The 22,362-nt window shown below is 33.4% G+C and overlaps 2 protein-coding genes across 5 annotated transcripts; one reads left to right on the plus strand and one right to left on the minus strand.

Annotated features, from left to right (window-relative positions):
* Positions 1-7,482: 7,482 nt before the first annotated feature.
* LOC104092309 (probable hexosyltransferase MUCI70) lies at positions 7,483-13,443 on the minus strand. Of its 3 annotated transcripts, none has more exons than XM_009597872.4 (8): positions 13,296-13,443; positions 12,906-13,112; positions 11,470-11,568; positions 9,892-10,250; positions 9,288-9,499; positions 8,939-9,195; positions 8,657-8,835; positions 7,483-8,116 (listed from the first exon to the last, which is right to left on the minus strand). In XM_009597872.4, the coding sequence occupies exons 2-8, from the start codon at positions 13,057-13,059 to the stop codon at positions 8,039-8,041; spliced, it is 1,338 nt and encodes a 445-aa protein (XP_009596167.1). In that variant the 5' UTR covers positions 13,060-13,112; positions 13,296-13,443; the 3' UTR covers positions 7,483-8,038. The 3 variants fall into 3 exon arrangements, with proteins under 3 accessions (XP_009596167.1, XP_009596168.1, XP_018625041.2); XM_009597873.4 differs by having other exon boundaries at positions 13,194-13,365; XM_018769525.3 differs by lacking the exon at positions 13,296-13,443 and adding an exon at positions 12,681-12,696 and having other exon boundaries at positions 12,906-13,042.
* Positions 13,444-14,099: 656 nt separating this feature from the next.
* On the plus strand, positions 14,100-21,896 carry LOC104092308 (uncharacterized). Of its 2 annotated transcripts, XM_009597870.4 has the most exons (9): positions 14,100-14,251; positions 15,704-15,826; positions 16,788-16,985; positions 17,612-17,690; positions 19,306-19,454; positions 19,733-19,846; positions 20,844-20,975; positions 21,251-21,364; positions 21,465-21,896. In XM_009597870.4, exons 1-9 carry the CDS (start codon positions 14,198-14,200, stop codon positions 21,510-21,512), a joined length of 1,011 nt encoding a protein of 336 aa, XP_009596165.1. In that variant the 5' UTR covers positions 14,100-14,197; the 3' UTR covers positions 21,513-21,896. The 2 variants fall into 2 exon arrangements, with proteins under 2 accessions (XP_009596165.1, XP_009596166.1); XM_009597871.4 differs by lacking the exon at positions 15,704-15,826 and having other exon boundaries at positions 14,121-14,251.
* The last annotated feature ends 466 nt before the right edge of the window (positions 21,897-22,362 follow it).

Below are 22,362 nucleotides of genomic sequence, written 5' to 3' on the forward strand. Positions count from 1 at the left end.
TGATACATATATGAGGTGACGAGTACATATGCATGTACCAGGGTTAATCATACTCGGGGGTAAACTATATGACTTATTGTGCTTTGAAGAATTATGTGACACTCTGGTTTCATATCTTTTTTGACTTTTAGATTTCTATGAATATGATATTAAATGATAGAAACCATGATTTGGCTTATTATAATTTGATTAAAACTTGATGCACTTTTGTGAAATAATTAATGTACTAAATCCGGTCGTTATTATACTTAATCACAAATACGATGCTACGACCGTTATTCTTGAAATTTTGAATTCTATACTTGAGTGGAAGATCATTTTTTAGACTTGTTGAAATACTTGAATAATAAAGTGCTTGAGATTTATTGAATTGTTATTGACTTGAAAATCGTGATTGATGTTCAATTGGAACATTCGTTTAAACACTCTCCTTGATGTTATTTATGATCCCTACCTTGCTTGTTAATGATATACATATGCTCGGTAAGGAAGAGTGTAAAGCGCGAAGAGTGATGCCGTGTCATTTCATATATATGATTATGTGAGGGAGAGTATAAAGCACGGAGAGTGATGTCGTGCAATTTCGTATATATTATCATGTGAGGAAAAGTATAAAGCATGAAGAGTGATGTCGTGCCATTCATATACATTATTATGCACCAACAATAATATCGTGCCATTTCATTTATATTATCATGTAAGGATGCGAGTAAAAGCACGAAGGGTGATGTCGTGCCTTTATTTTTATATTATCATATGTTCATGGCACGAAGGGTGTTTCCGTCCATTATAATGTGAAATCTTTTCGTTGTGTATGCATTCATTCCTTTATCTTGAGCTGTTATTATGCACCTATATTTTCTATATGACTTGTAGTCGTTGTTCTTTCTGTGTCCTCTACCCCAAGTGTTATTGTGTTATCCATGCGTTCTATTTGTTTAACTTGCAAATATTATGATTTTCTGCTTGTTTGTTATTTTTGTATCTAAGCCTTCTACCATGCTAATTAGTAAAATTTATATTCTTCCTTCCTAATTGTTGTCATAATTTATATGCCCTTTTTCCTAGTCTGTTTCCATGGTCCGTATGTACTGCTTTGTTCATTGTTGCTTCCTGTGTGCCTCCCACTTTTATTTTTTTATAGTTATTGGCATTTCTCCCACCTAGTTTGTTATATGTATACTCGGTGAGAAAGAGATAAATGCACGAAGGATGTTGTCGTGTCAATTGTCTTAATATATATATATATATATTGGGTGAGAATAAGATAAGTGCCATAAGGTATTATCGTGCCATTCAATTTGATATCTTGAATATATTCCTCAAATCAGAAAAGTTATGAATTTATTGAGATAAATACACGAAGGTGTTACCGTCTCATTCGATGTGATATCTTGAATATATTTATCACACCAGAAAAATTATGAATTTACTATTGTGACTTCTCCTAGTAATCATTTACTGCCTCGCATAGCTGTTTTATTGTACTCTTATATGTTATGCTCTATAACTGTTTCTATTACTAGTCCGGTGTACAGGTTATAATGGTGAGTATCTTTTAACTAAAAATTCTCATCACTACTTCGACGAGGTTAGACAATATACTTACTGGGTGTACGGGGTCGGTTGTACTTGTACTACACTTCTGCACCTAGCGTGCAGATTTTGGAGCAGGAGTTGTTGTACGTGGCGGGAGCTGACTTTGAAGATGTACCTGCATTCCGGTTATAGCTGCCACTTATTCTTGGTAGCTTTAGATTCCTTAATTTGTTCTCGTGTATATCAACAGATGATGTATTTTATTTCTTATCAGTTTTGAAAAAAAAATCTAAATCTTAAATGTTCATGATTCGTACTACAAATCCTTGAAAAAAGTAGAAAGGTTCAATTATTTTATCCTTTATTCTCCTCGATAAATCTTACTTAAGTGAATTGTAGTTAAATGGCTTACCTAACGAGTTGGGTTAGGTGGCATCACGACTGGTCGGATTTTGGGTCGTGACAAGTTTAGGATAATAAAGAAATCACCTAAATCGTGTATTTTATCTTCACTTGAATTTGAGCTCTCGGTGTCCTGTGATTTAATAATAATTGTTGGAAATAGATAGGACTTATACGTCTTAACTAGGGGTATACATATATCGGGTTGGTTCGAATTTTCTAATTACCAAACCAAACTAATTATATCGGGTTATTAAATCTAAAGACCAAAACAAACCAATAAAAGCCGGGTTTTTAAATCTTGATTTTTCTCGGGTTTTCGGATTTTTTGAATTTTTTTTATAAAGTCTTCATAACACAAAATATATAATTTGTGCTCCAAATATTTGTTTAATCCTAGTAAGACAGAACTATATAAGGTATTTTTTTAATAAAATAACATAAATATGAGATGATTCATGGCATTGTGCTAAAATATTCAATAATAAATATGAGAAAATCGCATAAAATAAATATTATTAATAAGCCATAATGAAAATAAATACAATTTAAAATTACTAATAAGTTGCTAAAATAAGTACGATAAATAAGTATTATTATTTACATGACTAAACACTAAAAGAAAAATAAGTTATGCATTTTATCTAAACCATGAAAAAACTAAAAAATAAATATCCAATATTGTTTTCATTCATAGTACAATTGAATTGAATGTCTTTTATTATCGTTAGTATTGATTTGATTTTGGTTTAGGATTTATTTGAGTTACTGACATTTATGGACAATAAAACTTATTGGAGCATCCAAAAATTATAAGTCCAAACTTGAAATAATACGTTAAAAGATAAAATTATGAAAAAACTTAAGAAATATTTATAAACTACACTATAATTAATAAATATTTTCATGTATTAAATATATTTAAAACTTTTATACATATAATGTCAGATTGGTTTTGGTTTCGATTTGACTTTTTTTTAGTTAAAACCAAACCAAACCAAACCAAACCAAATATCGTCGGTTTTTTTTTTTCAACATCAAACCAATCAAACCAAACCATAATCGGATTTTTTTTTTCTCGATTTGACTTGAATTACTGTGTTAGTGTTGTTTGTCGGCATGCATCCGAAAAAGAAGTTTAACTTGGTAGCCAAGTGTGGAAATAAGTTAAACTCATCTTTTTCCATCATTTTCATTTATGATCACTTGGATATATCTTATACAGATTGATACTATACAGTAACGTAACAAATGACATTTGAAGTGTCTATTTCCCAACTTAAACAATGGAAGGTCTTTCTCCATCCCTTCTGGCAAAGTTGGTGGTTAAGCTGACAATTCCATGTCGGCCTCAAGCACTCAAAATTTGAGTCTCTTTGTATTTTCCGATCGTTACAAAAGTACGACCATGATTAAAAATATCTGGTATATATATATATATATATATATATATATATATATATATATATTTAGTGGCGGAAATAAAAAAATTTCCAAGAGAATTAAAAAATAAAAAAATAATTCCACAAAAAAGTGAAGAAAATTCAACATCTAATATATATATACAGGAAAACAAAATTGATCTTATATAATAACAACAACATATCCAGTGTAATCTCACAAGTGAGGTCTAGGAAAGGTAGTACCTTTTGAAGGTAGAGATTCTGTTTTCGATAGATTCTCGACTCAATAAAAATATAATTACAGCAATTATGACAAAAAAAATACGGTAGTGAAGAAGCTATGGAAAGAAAAGCAGTAACAGCCAGCAAAATAAAATAACTGAAGTAAAGAAAACAACATGTAATAATAGAAATCTAAGAATAAGAAATATGAGAATAACGTTAATACTATTCGTTAGAAAAATCCTACTTTCTAGTAGTACTGTTTAAGCTAGGTAATTACAGGTAACTTTTATGATATGTGTTAATCAACAATTTAACTGAAAAAGATTTTGACGTACAATTAACAATAAGGAAAGAATAAGAATTCAAGTACAAAGGATCTTTACTACTATGCTAGGTAGTTGAATACAACACTTTAGTTAAATTCATTGATTGAAAGCCAAGTAAGGCTAATTAAAGAACTTAAGTTTTGCATGAGCTGTAGCTTTGACTGATGATCATGAATTCGTGATTGGCTTAATTAAGTACTGTTTTTTTTTAACTTTCATAATTAATTTGTTTATTATATGTTTAGCATCTTCAATCAAATCTAGTCACTTTCATTGTGACTTGTTTCCAATATGATTTGACAATGATATGATATAAACTGGCTACCGAAATTTCAACTACGAGTCAATATCAAATGCTATAGAATTTTGAGTGGGGAAAAGAAAGATTTGAGAAAGAAAATTGAAGGGTAACCAATTGCGGCGTGATTGATAAAGCACTAAATTTAATTCTGATATTTTGTTGAAAACATCACAAAAGAACTCAAGAAGCATGCATTAACATTGCGTTATGACTATTTTGATTCCGACTTACTTTTCCAGTAGTCTATATTATTTGACTTAAAGATTTCTACACACATTTTGAAAAAATCATTTAATAAGATTAATATTTTTTCAAACTATCATTTATTTCATCTTTAAATATTTTATTTTATTTACACTCCATTGATAATAACAGTCCTAACTCGTGATAGACCAACATGAGTTGTGATGGGATTGATATAATCTCTCGCCCTTAACGAGAGGTTTCGGGTTCGAGGTCTGGGTGTGGGGAAAAAATTATTTTAGAGAGTATTTCCCTCTTAAATGTGCGAATCCAGATATAGTCGAGTTTCGATACGAGTTAGACGTTATTTAAATAAAAATGGACATTATATTGTGGGGTTTCCACATAGTAGTTCATACGTAGTTTTCAATTTTCAGAAGAGACATCGCTTTCCATCTTGAAAGAGCCAATTCCTTTGGAAACTGTCTGTCCACTTTCGTAAAGGACGCAACTACGTGGACAAAACTCTTTAAATATTACTCTAAAAAAAGAAATTAAAAATTTTGGGTTGGCATATAATTAAAAGACTTCTCATACAAAGATGTTCAAATTCATAAAAAAATTAACTTAACACCAATTTTCTGCACACTCCCTTTCCATGTGAAATTATTATTTTTTGTTTTATGGATAGTGACTCAAATTGAGGATTTTTACATGCTCCGATATCATTTTGAAATTAGTTAATCACGCCATTTAAAAGTTTAATTATTGGAATGAAATACTTTTATATAAGTTTTTATGTCTACCTCCCATTACCATAATTATTATACTAAAAATAAAAATAAAAAGTATGTTAGGAGAGGGTAAATATATAAAACTTTCACATTTATCCTGATTGTAAATCTTTCCCGTGTGGCTTTGTTGGATGCGCAAGGTAAGAAAACGATATTCTTATACCATCAGTGCATAAAACTTAAACTCTAATATTATTAATAATAATTTCATGTATTCGACCTTGTCAAGAAATACTATTATGATATCATGAACCCTGTCGACAAATCCTCCTATTCCTATGACTTCCAAATATGCTTACATTATTTAAGACAGCCAATGCTTGAAAAGGACCCGATGAATTAGATTAATTCACTTTAAAACTTTGCATCTATATATTATGTACAACCTGATATTTAAAGTCAGAAACATATGGCCCCAACAGCTGCTTTCAAAAAAGTCCAGTTTCTAAATTGGACAACTTTTTAGCTATAAAAAGACTAAGGACCAAACATTTAACATTCATATTATACACCCAATAATTCCTCGGGTACTCGGCCAACTATTAGCATTGTATGTCACAATTATCATGAACATGTAAGTCACAAATTTTAGGTAACAACTTTTTCAAATGAATGCTATGGAAAAACATTGTCATTATAGTTTAATTTGGTGTAGCATGTCATTTTCCATTTTGATCCGGATACAAACTAAAATTTACATGCAATCACTTTATAATTAATGACATAATTATGTAAATATATTTGTAATTTTGTATCAATAATGCATAAAAATACTTAATTTCACTTATCAGTATCACAATGATATCAGGACCTGGGGTAACCAACTTTATCTTCCTTCAGAAACATCATATTAAAAAACAAAATTTGAAAAATGTATAAAAAGAGCAAGATATTAATAATGGTTATATGTATAGAACACAAGATTAGGTCGTTTACATGAATGATATTGAATATTTCACCAAATCATCAAAACGAATTTGACTTGCTAACTAGACCATCAAAACTAACCAAATGTATGACACACGTATGATGTATTATACAATTAAAAGGTAACCATTAAATATTTGTTTTTTAAGGTAATCATTAACTATAATATTTAACTCAAAAATGGTGAAGTAGAAGCCCCAAATTTTTCAAATTGTAGCCCAAAATCCACAGGCTTCTGAATATTCCCTAAAATATAGAGGCCAAAAATTCAGCCAAAAAGCAATATATATCAGAGCCAGGTTTCGATCCTGGGACCTGTGGGTTATGGGCCCACCACGCTTCCGCTGCGCCACTCTGATTTGTTGTTTTACCCTCACAGTAATATTAATTATACTAATCGAATAGCAAAAGAAAAATAAGCCCAAAGGTCCCTTGAACCTCCTTACAATTTTCACTTTGCCTTCGTATCTTCGATTTATATTTCTATTCGTTGCCATATCTTTTTTGGTTTTTCACAAAATTTGCTACATTTTCTTTTTCCAATTTTTTTAACATGTATGGGTAAGGGGAAGAATTAAAAAAATAAACAGAATTTTACACCCATTTTGTTTGCCAATGACTAAGGTTTTTCTTCTTCCGACAGCTAAGTTTGAAAAATAAATCTGTGAACTATAAAATATAGCTATTTGTTGGTTCGTCATGAATGTATTTGGTTAATTAAAAGTATAACATGATTGATTAATAAGAAAGTTCTAACTTTTCAGGTTGCACACTAAAATCTTGCAGTATGCTTATATTCATCAAGTAACTTTCACTCTTTTTCACATTCTTGTTCAAGAACTAGATGTTGATATCCTAGGACTACTATTTTATTATGTTTCATCTTGGGTTTTCAGTGTTGTTAGAGTTTGTCATTTGGTGCGTAACAAAATGGGAAATATTCTTTCGCATACATTTCTACAAAAAGTTCACTGCAACTAGCCTCAAGGTTGTTTTGAAATTTTTTTATGCCAACCACCAATTTGAACAAGCATCAAGAATCACTAGACATGAAGTGTAAAATTCAATTGCATGTTACACGAGTTGTGTTTACACTACTCTTTCATTTTTCATAGTGTCGAACCTTATTTACTGGTTATTGTTTTTGCTTTTCATCTATTTCCTGATTCGTATAATGTTATTATTTCTATGGTTTCTGTTGATGGTACTGATATATTGTCTATTTTCGTCAACAGTCTCTCTACTCCCTCTGGGTAGGGATAAGAACATGCTACCCTCCCCAAACCCCACTTGTGGGATTTTACTGGGTCGTCGTCGTCGTTACAATTTTCATGAAAAAATGTGCATAGACAAAAGTTAAGAGCATTTCACTACAGAAAAAATGAACCTGCCAAAAGATCCATGGCTCGATATGGTGAGATGGAGTAATTTCATCAATGTTAGCTGGAAATGAGAAAATACAATATCCAATATACAGAAAGTATATCTGGTCAAGATTGTACAAGTGTTTCAGATGAGATGGTCCGCGCTCCTCTCAGTGGAGTCTCTACTACAGTTAAATACATTTTTACAAGCTTCTGCAGAACTTGTTAGGATCTGAACCCACAAGTAGTCTCAGAAAATATCCAACAGTAATGATAACTCAAGCTGCAGTGACACCTCGCGAGCTAACTACTCCGTCCTCAATCACATGAAGAGGGTGGCTCAAAGGCAGATCAGTGAGTTAGTGCCCATTCTCTTGGGCCAAAATGACAAACCAAAGGTATTCAATGGAAGTTCCATCACCTACTCAGTAGAGCCTGAACTAATTCCGCATCCTAATATGTATAATATCTAGTTGTCAATGAAATGCATCAGTTCATCTTCAAACTGAAAATTAGTTCAAGTGGGATGAGCAAGAGGTCCAGTTTACCAAGTCCATGTAAAAAATGAAGAATATCAACTTATTCTTGGAGGAGGTGGAGAGGATGGATCTCTGTGATGAAATAACTTCACCAGTGACCTACGCTCACAATCCTGCAGAAGCAAACATTTAAACAGACAATGAAACTCCATAGAACTGCGTTTACACAGGTAGAGACACAGGGTCCAATGTTGTTCAAATATCAGAACTTCACAATCTAGCAGAATAATGTAGTAGTTAGTAGAACACATATGTTTCCAGCAAACAAGCACATCTGTTGCTGTGTACTGATACTATTTCAACAAAATAATGACATTGAGAGCATCATGTTTTACATGTTCACTTCCTAGTTTAATGAAAGATAGAGTAGCACAGGTGACTACAAGTTGTCCGAGCTCGATAAGATGTCAACTTATTTTAGGAAAATGGTGTTAATATTCAAACTGACACAAAACAATATTGCAAAATCAAATCACAAATAGCTTATCCTGGTTAGGCAGATGGATTGAAGGAGGTTAAAATACTGCAGAAACATATCTAGCAAAACAGTTAGTTTTCAAGAGCAAGCAGATGATTCAACAGTGACCATCTTTGTTTGTTAGTTTCGCAAGAGTTGTAAATAAAAGAATTAAAGCGGCCCGAAGAATCCTCACCTTAAACATATTTAAATGGAATGGTTTGTCTGGATTCATTCTCTTCAGTTTTAGGAATGTATACGCGAAGCTTAGTTGGTCACGTGAAGTAAATCGGTCAACTTCATTGAACCAGAGGCAAGAAAACAGATTTGACATGGGTGTATGTGCTCTGACAATAAAAGAACCTTCAGGCACATCTGCAGTATGCCAGAAAACCAAAATTAGTTCAACAAACTGCATATGAACGAAGAAGGCAACAAAGAAAAAGACAAAATAGTAAGCATGAAAATGGCTACATACAGCTCGGCAGAGGAGGATTTGGATCTGAAGGGTCAAATTTGGTAAGACCATCAGATTGGTAAAATGAAAACTGTTCGTCAATGGCAGTGTGATTGTACTTATTTAGACGCTTATTTTGGAGTACTTCTTCCCAAACACAATGCCGAGTATAATGATTTGAAATGGCATACTCAGAGCCAGTATGCCACAAGAAATGATCAATTATCAACATTGGATCAGTTGTGAGCCGCAGTTTGCTATCAAGCCAAATAGAGTACCTAATAATTGCCACAAGAGGAGAACAAATTCATCTTCAATTGGAGCAAGCTGCATAAAGAATGAAATCCAACTAGGAAATATGGAAAATCACCTAGAAGAAGGAAAGAGGCGATGTGTCAAAAACTTTGGCACTTTCCCTGTTTTACGCATATCTTTGTATGGTAAATTCTTGACAACAACTAATTTCCACAAACCAACGAATCCACCATCATCAGGTGTGCTTCCTTCTGTTGAGAGCGTGGAAAGAGTTTCCTCATCAACAAACATAACAAAACATACATTCTTCTTCGAATACTCACTGATCTGAAAAGGAAATGATCAATTCAAACTAAGCACATATTGTTATATCTACGCCTGCTTTGGGCTTTCCAAAGATAATAACATCTAACAATCTGTAAAATATTGCTATATTAAGTCACTTTTTATTAGAGAAAACTGATGTATCCGCGATACATGTATTAGAAAGTTACTAAAGACATTTCTGGATTACAAGTTTTGTATGCAATTTCTATTTCCGAGAATAAAGACAGCAAACACAGTTGAATACTACAAGGTTATTAGAATGAAAAAGAAAAAAGGAATTTCCAGCCTTTGAGGTGCTTAATAACTTCGGAATGGATATAACCAAACAATCTAAACGGATATCATTCCAAGATAGAGGAATAAATACAGAGAAAAAAAAGCCAAATCATTACCAATTTGCTTGTTGGTCTTCTTAGAAAATCAGAACTTCCAAAAATACATGATGATACGACCACTCTGCATGTACTCATGTATCTTTTATCCTCCTCTTTCAAATCAAATCCAGTACTTGGAAAACCTTCAGCTCCCCTAACAAAACCACAACGAATTGTTTGATTTACAGCAAAAAATGATTGTTCTCTTTCTTCAAAGGTCTGATGTCCACCAAATTTGGGTTCATGAGCATCAATATGGGAAGCTTCCTTTTCTGTTTCCATATATCCCAAGGAAAACTGGGTGAAATTCAAAAAGTCCTTGGGTTCAACAAGAAAATCGACGGAATCCCTAAATGCTACCTCACAAGGAAAAAAACCTGAAAAATCAAATAGAAAAGAAATGAGGATTTGCAAATTTCCTAACTGATGTTAACAAAGGGATAGACTTTCACTAACTGATCTCTAGAAGTTATGAGAATTCAGCATAGCCACGTGATAATATATACTTTTTGGCACTTTTGGAGCAAGAAAAAGAAGTGAAGAGGATGAATAAGACTCGAAACTTGTTGTGTGGGGCAAGCTTTATTTCATATCTGCGCACTCCAAATTACTTGGATTAAACACATCCAAAGCATGTTTAAGCTTTGGTTGCCACCAGCCTCAATAAAATAAACCGTTTTGAACTTTGACCTTGAAATTCATTGATAGATTACATAAGACAGGTAATAATATGATCTTGTATAGCAGGCAATATTTGCTCCAAAGAAGAGGTTTATCGAAGGCATTCTTATCCTCATATCAACCTTTTCTATATTTCATGGAACCTTTTCCAAAAGAGACTTATGTTTCTTTATAATTTTGTTATATCACTATATATGCAATAGACATTTTGATGTGTTAATCCCAGTTTGTCCAAACAAGGCCACTTCACTGTAGATGACTGAAAAGGAAGGTGCTTCGTACTAAAATCAACCTACATAAGCTTTATCAACCTTGTGTAGAGTTACCAGTTGATTGAGGTGTAGTTGAGTGGTTGATGTAGAGTTACGAAGAAAATTAAAAGTACGTATTACGGCTTAGCTTAGTTTATGGCTATTTTGGATTATGGAACAACAAGACATTCAAAGAGTGGACACCGGAAAACCATAGAAATTTGAAGCACATCTTCTTCTTATCCTTGTCATTTGGAGTAACAAAATTGTTATTTTTTTACCTTTTGATAGCTATTAACAGTAATTAACGACATAGTTTCTAAAGGACGTACTTCAGGATTTATAAAGAAAACTTAGAGATCTGCACTATCACTCTTAGATTGCCACACAACCATCAAACAAACAGGTAAAAAGAGAATGCTCAGCTATAGTTCTCCACATGTATCTCTGCTTATTAACAACTGTGGAAAGTGCTTCAAACTGACTACAAAGTTCTAGGATTTACGCTGCACTAATTCTTGCTAAAATGTCATTATTAGTTATCATCTATTTTGGCCAGGACAAATATAACTGCTCTGCTCATTGTCTGCTAGCTGGAAACTCTCTTATTAAAGACATAAACTCATGCAAGAGTCTATACGAGCATAGTAAAGGTGAGTCTTACGCTGCCTACGGGGTTTCTTCGTTGGGCGATCAGGGACATCATGCCCAATATAATCTTCTTGTAATTCTCTCCAAGGCAACATGCCATGTTCCAGTTTACCTGCAAAGCACAATCGGATTTGAATAATATCTAAACATAGGAAAAGCTTATCAAAGAATTTATAAACTCTTGAGACTCCTAGATTAGTTTAGATTGAAAACAAAGCCGATTTCTCTAACGATTTCTATATTATAGTTATAATAATAGTAATGGTTTCAGCATGAGAAGCTAGTCTCGGTAAAGCAGGTCTGTTATCCTCCAACTAATGTCTAGGATGTTAAAGCAGCCACAGGGATACAGAAGCGGATTAGGATTTGAACTTTATGGGTTCGAGTCCGGGATTCTACCATAGTTCATTTGATTTACAGGATTCAAAATCTAATATTTGTAGTTATATAGTAAAAAAATTTAATACATATAAAGAGTTTTAACCAAAACTATTGGATTTGGATGAACCCGTAACGTGTGCTCTATGTCCGTCCCTGCTTGGACGCCGCCTGCCCAAAATATACTCACGGTAGTATTACTCATTTATAAGTGTAGAAAGCCCAACGAGAAAGAGTAGCAATTGCCAGCAGTAACTTACTAATATTTACAGTCTTAAATGAATAAATTATAACATCCAGTGCGCTAGAGGATACAGATATCCAGTGCACTAGAGGATAAGCACATACAAGTTTAAAGCTTATAGCTAGAAGTTTGGCCAATAAAAAAAAAAAGATGTGCCTAAGATCAGAGGCGGATCCAAGATTTGCACATCACGAGTCCGAGTTCGGAATTCTACCACTATCCATTTGATTTACTTGGTTCGAACTCTATTACAATTGGTACTTATTTAATGGTTTTTTCACACATATACCCGGGGGCAGAGCCCCAAAAAAAGTTACGAGTTTGGCAGAATCCAGCTTTGTAGTAGCAGGTTCATCTTAATCCACTACTTTCGAAACGGACGGAATGTAAATTTATGTGAAAAAATTCAGCAAAATTACAATATCTACGCAATAACTAGTAGATATGAACACATAACTTTAAAAGTATAATAGATGGTTGAACCAATAGAGTTTAAATACTTGATCCGCATTTGTTGTGTTTGAGCCAAAGCTACCAGGTTTGAATGAAACCCATAAGTCCTTAACTACATCCTCCCCTACCTAAGATGGAAAGAAAATTACCCATTTCATAACAGGCCTGCCAAAATGCAATAAGCTTCAGTCTTATCAATAACTATAAAAATGTTAAGACTGCAATATGGAACTGTAGAATGAAATGAATTATGAGCCCGTGCAGATTATCTGTTTAAATAACTGATAAGCATTAACTACCAATGACAGTTAACTATTTGGATAGAAGTGCTGAAATTGAAAAAATTTCCAAAATGCTTTCTTTATATTACTTACCATGGAAGTGCATCCCTAAGCCAAAAACAGCGAAAGAGATAAAGCAGAGGACAGCAAGTGAAAACACCCAAAACAGCAATCCGTTGTTTGAAAACCGGCTCAACTTTCGTCCTCCTCTTCGAGAAAGTTCAGTATTGTTCTTATAGAGACCCATCACTCACAGTCACAACAACATCCCTCCAAATCCTTAAACATCAAACTTCTCATCTGTCATAATAATTATTAAAAAAAAATATGAATTTGTTTAAATATTACATGATACGTGTAAATCTAATAAAAGCATTTTACCTATTCATTTCCATTCCGATGAACGTAAATACAATTTAGGTTAGTTAAATTTGTAGATCGATAGTTGTAGATAAAAATTTGTGTTTTAGATCGGTTTTTTACCTGAGTAGTGTGATCTGAGTCTAATAACAGACCGTCGGTTGGCTCGCGCCGAGTAGAAGCTGAGCCACGACAACTAGCTCCATTACACAGTTTTTGACAATTTTTAACGTTGTCTGTTTTTAGGAAGTAGTAGTATAGTAACTTTACCATGTAGTAGTAAATCTTCCGTTTTCTTTTCAATTTTATTTTTATGATGATATGGCATTCTTTTTTAGTTTAAAATTTCTACATATATATTTTTTTTCATTACTTTTAAGAAATTAGATTCATTTAACTATTTTATTGAATTAACTTTTCAACCATTCACATATTGTTCTGCTATCACTAACATAATATACCCGCTTAATTAATTTTGCTACTTAACTGTTTTAAATTTTGTCTTATATTTTTTTATTTTCAAAACAATGACATCTTTTTGTATTTGAAACTATTTAACTTTAAATTTTATATTTTATTTGCAATCACTATAACATAAGGACATGTTTAAAGGATATTTTAGTAAGTGGCAAAAGCTATTTCTCTTTCGTGAATAAATTTCATATTTAGTCAAAATATTCTCATATAAGATGAAACACAAAGAGTATTAATTTTATATTATCACTAATATAATACACAAGCAAAATCTAAATCAACATATAAGCTCTCTCTTCATTTAAATACAACAACAGACAAAAAAGAAATACTCCGATGCACTAACATTGTATTTTCTTTTTGTGTGTAAATCATCAATATTTGAAGTTAAAGACTCAGATTAAAAATTAGCCCATGGATAGCCCGACCGAAACTGACCCGAAATAAGGAGGCGTAATACCAAGACCAAACGACACCGTATCATTAAAACCTGAAAACAGCAAGACAGCAGCAGCCGACTGCCGCCAAGTGAAAGAAGAAAGAAAACAACAATGGCAACGGAGTTAGAAGAATTGATTGCCTTTCTCTCTTCCCCTTCTCCTCCAGTAAGTATCAAAGAATCCTTTTGTACTAATAATACAACTCAATAATGTTACAAGTATTCTTTCTGCTTGAGTTTTTAATTTCTTTCAGCTAGTCTTCAATTGGATTAGTTGAAGTAAATGAAGAATAGTTTTCTTCAAATATTTATATTATAACTTGAATTTGGACCAACCCTTTTCATCAGTATAATTTACTTCTTGATTTTTTATTTCCTGTAGGCTGTAGCTACTCTTTAATTGGATTAATTTAATGTGAAGAAAGAATTTTTTTTCTTAAAATAAACAAAACAGCTGAATTGGGTCGAACCCTTTTCGTATTAAAAATTTATAATACCCTTTAATCTATTTATACTAATAATTCAACTTAATAATGTAATTAGTATAATTTCTGCTTGATTTTTATTTCTTTTAACTAGTCTTCAATTGGATTAATTGAAGTTAGGAAAGAATATTTTTCTTAAAATATTTATGTTAGAACTAAACTGGGACAAACCCTTTTCGTTTTACAGGTAATTGATTAGAGTATTTTGTCAATTAGTGATCATTTTTGCTATGTAAATGTATCACAAACCTATACCCTTTAATTCTTTTATATGAATAATTCAACTCAATAATGTAATGAGTACAATATTTTTGAATTTTATTTCTTTTAGCTAGTGTTCTAATTGGATTAATTGATGTAAAGAAAGAATCTTTTCTTTAAAATTTTATATCAGAACTGAATTGGGATGAGCCCTTTTCGTTTTACAGTTAATTGATTTGAGTTTTGGTCAATTACTGAATAATCTCTTACTATGTATGATTGAACAATGATTTTTAGTGGAAAAAGTAGTGTCTTTCTTAGATTTTTAACGTGGAACTGTGATGCATTTGAACCCCTTTCATATTTATTTCTGATCTTTTGGTCTCTTTGTTGAAGTTTTTGCTATGTATGTTTGAAGAATGGTTCAGCTTGAAATGCAACGGTTGAGATAATGGAAGAATCTTTTCGTATAAATTTTAAATTAGAACTCACTGAGGGGTGAACCCTTTCTGTCGTAGAGCTATTTTCTTTTAGTGTTTGCTAGTTTGATTGAGCTTTTTGGTATATGCTTGAGCAATGATTTTAGGTGAAAAAAGTAGCTGTTGGAATAAAGTAAGAATCTTTTGTTAAATTTTTTCCTTGGAACTGAACCATGGTGAACCTTTAAGTCCTTTTTTTTAATAGGTTTGAGTTTTAAGTTGTGCTGTTATGCTTTTTCGCTATGTATGGTGAACAATGCTTTAGGTGAAAATAGCGTTGGATTAAAAAAAATAAAGTTAGAATTTTTTCTTAAAAATTTTAATGTGGAATTGAACTTGTGATGAATCTTATTCGTGTTACAGCTAATTGCTTTGAATTTGGGTTGTCTTTTTGAGTTTTTTTGATATATATATATATATATATATATATGTATGTTTGAAAAATGATTTTAGGTGAAAAAATTAGCGGTTGATATTGTTCGTGATTACACTGGTTCTGAGGATGGCTTGGAATCTCTTGGCAAGTATTCTAACGTTGTGCTTCCCTCTCTGTTTCGCCTTCTCGGTGAAAAAAAGGTAGCAGCATCTTCTAATTTGTTGCATGACTACATCAATAAAGTTTACATCATGGGTACTTGAAACACGAAGAGTTAAACAAATACTCCATTTTATCCTGAGTTATATAGGTAACACTTTAACTTCGGAATTTGAAATTAAAATTGAAGATTTGTTCAAAAAAATAGTAAATAAAAAAAATATTTTAACTGTTATAATTGGCTGGATGTTTGTAATATTTTCTTTAGCATTTAAAAGATTCTTACCAAAGTCAAAATAGGTCAGATATTTTGAAGGAGGGAGTAGTTCCTTATCCCTGTTAGCTAAATGAACTGCTACAGTTAGCCTTGATAGTAGCGTAAACTAGGCGTAACCATCCATATCTAAACATGGTGATAGAGCAACAATTCTTTTGTTCTTTTCCTTCTTCTTGATATGAGAATTTTATTGCCAAAGCATCCAGGCGATCTGCATAGCAATGATTATTTACAATGACTTTTGAAAATAAAAAGAAACAAATATTATGTTATACCAAAGTTCACAGTGCAAACTAACTTACTTTTACCAGATCAAAAAAATGTTCGCTGTGCAAACACTTTATCCCAACTTTGAGAAAGACTTTATGCAAAAATTAAACTGTTCATGAAATCTTTTCTTTTATTTTACTAGCATAACGTAATGAGCCTGAACAAGATAGAGCTCAATGAGATCTCTTGAAAGTATGAAACTTTCCGTGTTGATGGATATACATAGGGGATCGCTTTCTTTCTTGCAAGCGCTTGTTATTTTTGTTCCATACTAATTGTTCCAAAGTCCTACAAATTTATCGTTGATTAACTCCTACCATGATGAGTTCTTTTATCTAACTCAGTTTATTGACGTGTTCTTTAGTTTTCTTTTCTTGTATTGATAGTTATACTATGCAGTAACCTCCAGAAGTCTTATTTCATTTATCTTTTCTTGTATTAACAAACTCATTCAGGTGGTTTCTGAACCTGCGGCTCAAGCACTAGTAAATCTGTCACAAAAGCCAGAGTTGGCAGGTAAGATGGTTGAGATGCATATGGTTAAGACATCGATGGAGACCCTGTACAAGCAAGATTGTGAAATCACAACTCTGCTGATTATGCTCCTTGTTAATCTCACACAGCTGGATGCTGGTATTGATTCTTTGCTTCAGGTTAATTCTCATCTTTATTTTTTTTAACACTATCGCTTTATATGCAAAGTTTAACTTTTAAGCTACTAATAGGTGTCAACATTCTTGTTTACACAACAACAACAACAACAACAAACCCGTGTAATCCCGCAAGTGAGGTCTGGGGAGGGGGTCTGGGAAGGGTAGTGTACGCAAACCTTACCCCTACCTTGTGAAGGTAGAGAGGTTGTTTCCGATAGACCCTCGTGAGATAAATTCCTAAAATTGTGTCCTGTAGCTTTCTTAAGTTAATCAATAATGGAAGAAAGTTTCCCCATTTAACCTTCCATATGAGAAAAGAACGGGCAATTTTGCATATATTAGGTTTCAATTCTGCATTTCTCTTGCATTTATTGAATGGCTGGAAAAAGAAAGAAAAAGATACCTGTCCAAAAGTTGAAAAAAATAAAAAGACAGAAAGAGAGACACAAAAGAAACAAGAGGAGTTCCATAAACATCTTAAATCATGTCGTACACTTTGCACCTGGTGTTAGGTTGTGGTCATTCAGTCATTGTTTCTCCCCAATTAATTGTCTAAGTTGAATACGCCATCATAAAAATAACAGTGTCTTATGCTTACTATGCTGATTGCTTTTGCTGGTTGGCAGTCTGCAGACGAGAAGATGCATGGCTTAAATGTCATGAAGCTTGTGAGATCATTTTGTTCGTCCCCCGATGAGGGAAAAGGTATGTTTAATTATCATTCAGTTTTCCCTTTTATCCAGATTAATGATTTTGAGTGTTTCAAGCACTTTTGGTACTTTAGTCTCCAGAGACCAGAACTAAGAGTGAAAATGAACCGATTGCAGCTGAAATTGTACAAGCCTCCAGATTGTCTGTTTGAACATGAATTGATTGCCTAACTGGAGAACTTGGCTTTAGTTTACCTTAGCTCGGTTTAAATTGGATACAAATCTAAGTCAACAAATTACTATTGTGAATTTTCATGGATCTTCTCATATATTCAAAGGATTGATGCAAAAGTCTTCAAACCCGAACCCACAAGTTCTATCCACAAATTTGGTCCGTTGAGCTTTAAACTTAACCGTATGTGACTTCCTGTGTTATAATAAGAAAAGGTGAATTCTCGATTTAGGAACAAGAAACTTGGTAAGTATGAGAACTACTGCGCAAAAGATAATTGAAGCATTAGATCTTATAAGTCACTGAAAACCTAAGGGAGAAGAGGCAGCAACGATTACTAATCTGTGGCCTAAACAAATTCTAGGATTTGTGGATTTGTTAAGAACAGGAATAACTTGATTAAGGACCAGAGATGTAGGAGGTGGTGGTGGCACTTTCAAGGTGATCTTTCTGGTGGCAAAGGACATAAATAGAACATTGAAGGTTTTGGTAGCTGCTTAATGAGGTGTGATGGCGGGGTTTTGGTAACTGCTTAGTTCCATAGATCTTACCCGTTCTGTGCAAAGATTGATATTGGCCAATGCTGGAATCTATCCAAAGAAAGGACATGTATGTTTAATGCCTTCCTTATAAGTCGTTTATCCTCAGAAAAAGCGAAGAAAAATAATACTAGACCCAATGTTTTCTTCTTAAATTTTGGTGGGGGTTTGTGACAGGTGCAATTCGTGATGGGGTATGTGTTTGTGATCCTAGCACTTCTTCCTGATGAGTGAAACTGAAAAGTGGCAACTCTTTGATTTAAAGTTCCAAACTGCCAGTAGATGAAGGGAACTATATTGGAGGAGGAAAAAAGTACTCCCCGGGGAAATAGTTTATTCAGTTGACCGCATTATTGGCCATTTGGCTGCTCATAACCTTGGGTTACATTAAAGCCGAAAGTAGTTATTATATAGCTGATTCTTGCCCCAATATATGTATTTAACCTTTTCATTTCGCACTTCTTGCAATATAATCATTATCAAAATTGCTTCATAAGTATGTGTTTTGGCACCCAAACATGTGGCCTAGTGGTCAGTAAAGTCGGTGCTAACCTTGGGTTCACATCCAAGCTTAGACAAAAAGTACTAGGTAATATCTTCCCATCTACCTAGGCTTTGGTAGGCAAAGTTACACCGGTACTTGTGCTGGTGGGAATTAGCAGGTACCCGGTGGAATAGTTGTGGTGCGTGCAAGCTAGCCCGGGGCACCACCGTCATAAAAAAGTTTGTGTTTTTATTTTATTTTGGCTGATACTGAACAGAGTAAACAGTTAGATGCAAACTACTTTAAAATTTGATTTTGTATTCTACGGCACAAGAAATTATTGGCTTAACTTTCTGATAGGATTATTATCTTTATTGCTGTTATTACTACAGATCTCTTTTTCCCTTGTTATCAGGTGATCCCTTTGAACATGTGGCTTCTGTACTTGTTAACATTTCCAAGAAGGAACAGGGAAGAAAGCTTCTGCTTGAACCAAAACGAGGCCCTCTAATAAAGCAAATAGTACAGCAGTTTCATTCTAAGAACTTGTTGAGAAAGAAAGGGGTATGTGGTAGGATACCTTTCAGTTCGAGATGGCTTTTTGTGCGTATATAGTCTTCTGCTTTAAAATCTATGTATTTGAATGTGAAAATGGAAAAGTTTGGAAGTGCTTCAAAATTCTGCCATCAAGCATAAAGCACCAAGATATTTAGTTTGTGCCCCTTAGACTGAGCAGCTTGGCTTGATCCAGCGTTTTAACTGTATATTTAAAGTTTTTTTTAACAATCATATGATTAGCAGAAGATTAGCTGGAAAAGTTGTGCAATGTTTTTTGGATACAGGTCGCAGGAACCATCCGGAACTGCTGCTTTGAAGCGGAGAGTCAGCTTCAAAATTTGCTTTTGATTTCTGAGTTCTTGTGGCCAGCTCTGCTCCTGCCTGTTGCTGGAAATAAGGTGACTTTTACTTCTTTAAGGAAGATGCGAACAATAATTCAATTTTTTTTGCATGTTTGTAGTAATCTTCAATCTATTTATAATTAAAAGTTGAAAGAATGGCGGGGTCTTTGCTTTTCTCAGTGCATATGCAACATTTTTTGTTTCTGTTTCATGAAACTCCTAAGAGTCTTCAACCTTCTAAGGCTTGTGTTTCCATCATCTCAAACTCATATTTATAATCCTTGATAGAGAGTTATCGTTCAATTATTCTCTCTCTGATTGAATTAGTTCAAGCATGCAGAAAAATAGATAAGTTCAAGCAGATAATGTGAAAACTGAAAATTAAGAAATGCTTTTCGCTCTCGTTGGAATGGAATAGCAAAGTTTCCATCTTTATGTAAGGAAAGCACTGTCTGCCATGATTTTCTTTCAACAAGTATGCTCAGAGTTTCTGTGTTAATTGTTGTTACAGAAAAGGGAATGGTTTATATGCACACTGATATGCTGATTAAGATTTTTATCCTGACAAGTAGAGAGTAGCTGCATCTCAGTTATTCACTTCTCAATTCTTAAGGGCTAGTTGTTTTAGGATTTAGCCAATAACATTATATGTTGCTGAACGAGTGTAGTAAGCATTAGTATGGTAACCTGAAGGCTTAGAATATCACTTATACAGGGAAAAAAAGTTTGTTAGGAGAAAAGAGAACAAGTCTTCAAAACGGGGCTAAAGGCGTAGGTGGAGCAGAGAATCATTTATGTTCGGTGCGCTGCTTGGATAAAGGCTAAAAAGGCTTGATTGAGATTTTTGTATCAGTTTTAAAATATCTTCCATGTCTGGACATATTTTTTCTTCTCTCTTTGCGTTATATATTTTTTCCCTTCTTGCTTTGTCTCCTCCTTTCCGATTATCCGTAGCTTGCTGTTATAGATATGTTAAACTAAATCTTATTGTCTCAATCCTCCATGTTTCTTCCCATTCGAATTGAATGTTTTCTTATAGGCTGACTTCTGACAGGTTTATAGTAAGGAAGACGCTCGTAAAATGCCACAGGAGCTTGCGAGTGCACTCTCAATCGAGCGAGAACCTGTTACTGATCCGGAAATTCGTGTACAGGCGCTAGAGGCTATTTATTTGCTCATATTACAGGTCTAACCTGAACTATTTTTCCTCTGTACTTCATTTTCTTATTAAACCCTTCAGCTGTGACAATAAGCAGCATATATTCCATCCTTTTTATGTTTGGAGTTCATATGTAGCCACTTAAAATGTATTGTAGCTCTTCTTGCTTTACGTATTTCATTCTCTCAAAATTGTCTCACTTTCAAATGCATGGATAGAAGGCAGCTATCGTTCTATCTAGTGAGATCATCTAATCAAGAATCGCCAGAATTTAGTTTTTGGTCATCCTGGATTGATTGCAGGAAGCAGGCCGAAGAGCATTTTGGTCAGTGAATGGTCCCCGGATATTGCAAGTTGGCTATCAAGACGAGGATGATCCTAAAGCAATGGAAGCGTATGAACGAGCTGGCTCCTTGGTATTTCAAACTCCAGCATATTATCCGTCATATCTGTTCTGTTTCCTCGTAGGGAATATATGTTTAACCGCCTAACCTAAATTCATCTGAATGTTAACAGCTGCTTCAAGAGGGTGGCCTCGATGAAGCAACAGAGACATCATCATAGGCATCCTGCTTTCTTGCTGGTTTTGATACTGAGATGTCAACGAGTTCAAACAATCAACACAAACAGAAACTGCATGTTGCTTAGAGTATTCAAGCACTTTAGAAGTGACAGTGGTTCTAAGAGTATTTTAGATTATTTTTTTCTTCTTGTTTCGGTTTCTTGTGGCAGGGTTGGTTATGGTCCTCTACGTTAGGGACTCGGGTGGTGAATTAGTGGTTATATATATAAAGCAGGGCTTTGCTGCTGAAGGAAATGATAGAAGATTGATATGGAGAGTATGATTTCAGATATCTCTATACTGTTTAACTGTTATATTAGTGTCATTAATTGTAACATGCTTTTTTAGCTCCAGTGTAAAAACTGCAGCTGGTTTTCTTGCATTAACGACCTCTTCTACAGTTCCCTTAAATTCCCTTGACTTCAAAATATAGAAAAATCAGAAGCAGAAGTACAAACTATTGAGTAATACTTCAATTTGGTAATTTTTTACTTTAGTATTTTCAAGAGAAATGTTTTTCTTGATTAAATTATATTGTTGTGTTGAACTTTCGTAATTGCTGATTAACATTTTCATTAACGATAATGCTTTGCACAGAACAACAGAAAATCACTAATTTCCTTTTTTGGAGTAGAACATTTTCCTCTACTAGTATTTCAACTTTTCTTGCACAGTACTATTTGCTTGTCTCAAAACGTAATATTTTTTCCCGCAGACATGAAAACACCAATAATGCTGCCTATTTATATGCTCGACCAAACTAAAAGATACCTTAGAATATAGGAGTTATTACTGGTAAATACGTTACTAAAAGTAGTAGTGGATGGTAAGTACTTTTTTATTTTAAGCCAA

This window comes from Nicotiana tomentosiformis, chromosome 10, assembly GCF_000390325.3.
Source record: "Nicotiana tomentosiformis chromosome 10, ASM39032v3, whole genome shotgun sequence".
Taxonomy (NCBI): domain Eukaryota; kingdom Viridiplantae; phylum Streptophyta; class Magnoliopsida; order Solanales; family Solanaceae; genus Nicotiana; species Nicotiana tomentosiformis.

Bases quoted from the DNA above. Each gene is read 5' to 3' on its own strand.
- LOC104092309 (XM_009597872.4), bottom strand. From the start codon at position 13,059: ATGGGTCTCTATAAGAACAATACTGAACTTTCTCGAAGAGGAGGACGA. The intron at 8,836-8,938 runs GTATGTAGCCAT...GGCATACTGCAG, and splicing joins AAATCCTCCTCTGCCGAGCT to ATGTGCCTGAAGGTTCTTTT. The intron at 8,117-8,656 runs GTGAGGATTCTT...TTGCTTCTGCAG, and splicing joins TCCATTTAAATATGTTTAAG to GATTGTGAGCGTAGGTCACT.
- LOC104092308 (XM_009597870.4), top strand. From the start codon at position 14,198: ATGGCAACGGAGTTAGAAGAATTGATTGCCTTTCTCTCTTCCCCTTCT. The intron at 14,252-15,703 runs GTAAGTATCAAA...AAATGATTTTAG, and splicing joins TCTCTTCCCCTTCTCCTCCA to GTGAAAAAATTAGCGGTTGA. The intron at 15,827-16,787 runs GTAGCAGCATCT...AAACTCATTCAG, and splicing joins GCCTTCTCGGTGAAAAAAAG to GTGGTTTCTGAACCTGCGGC.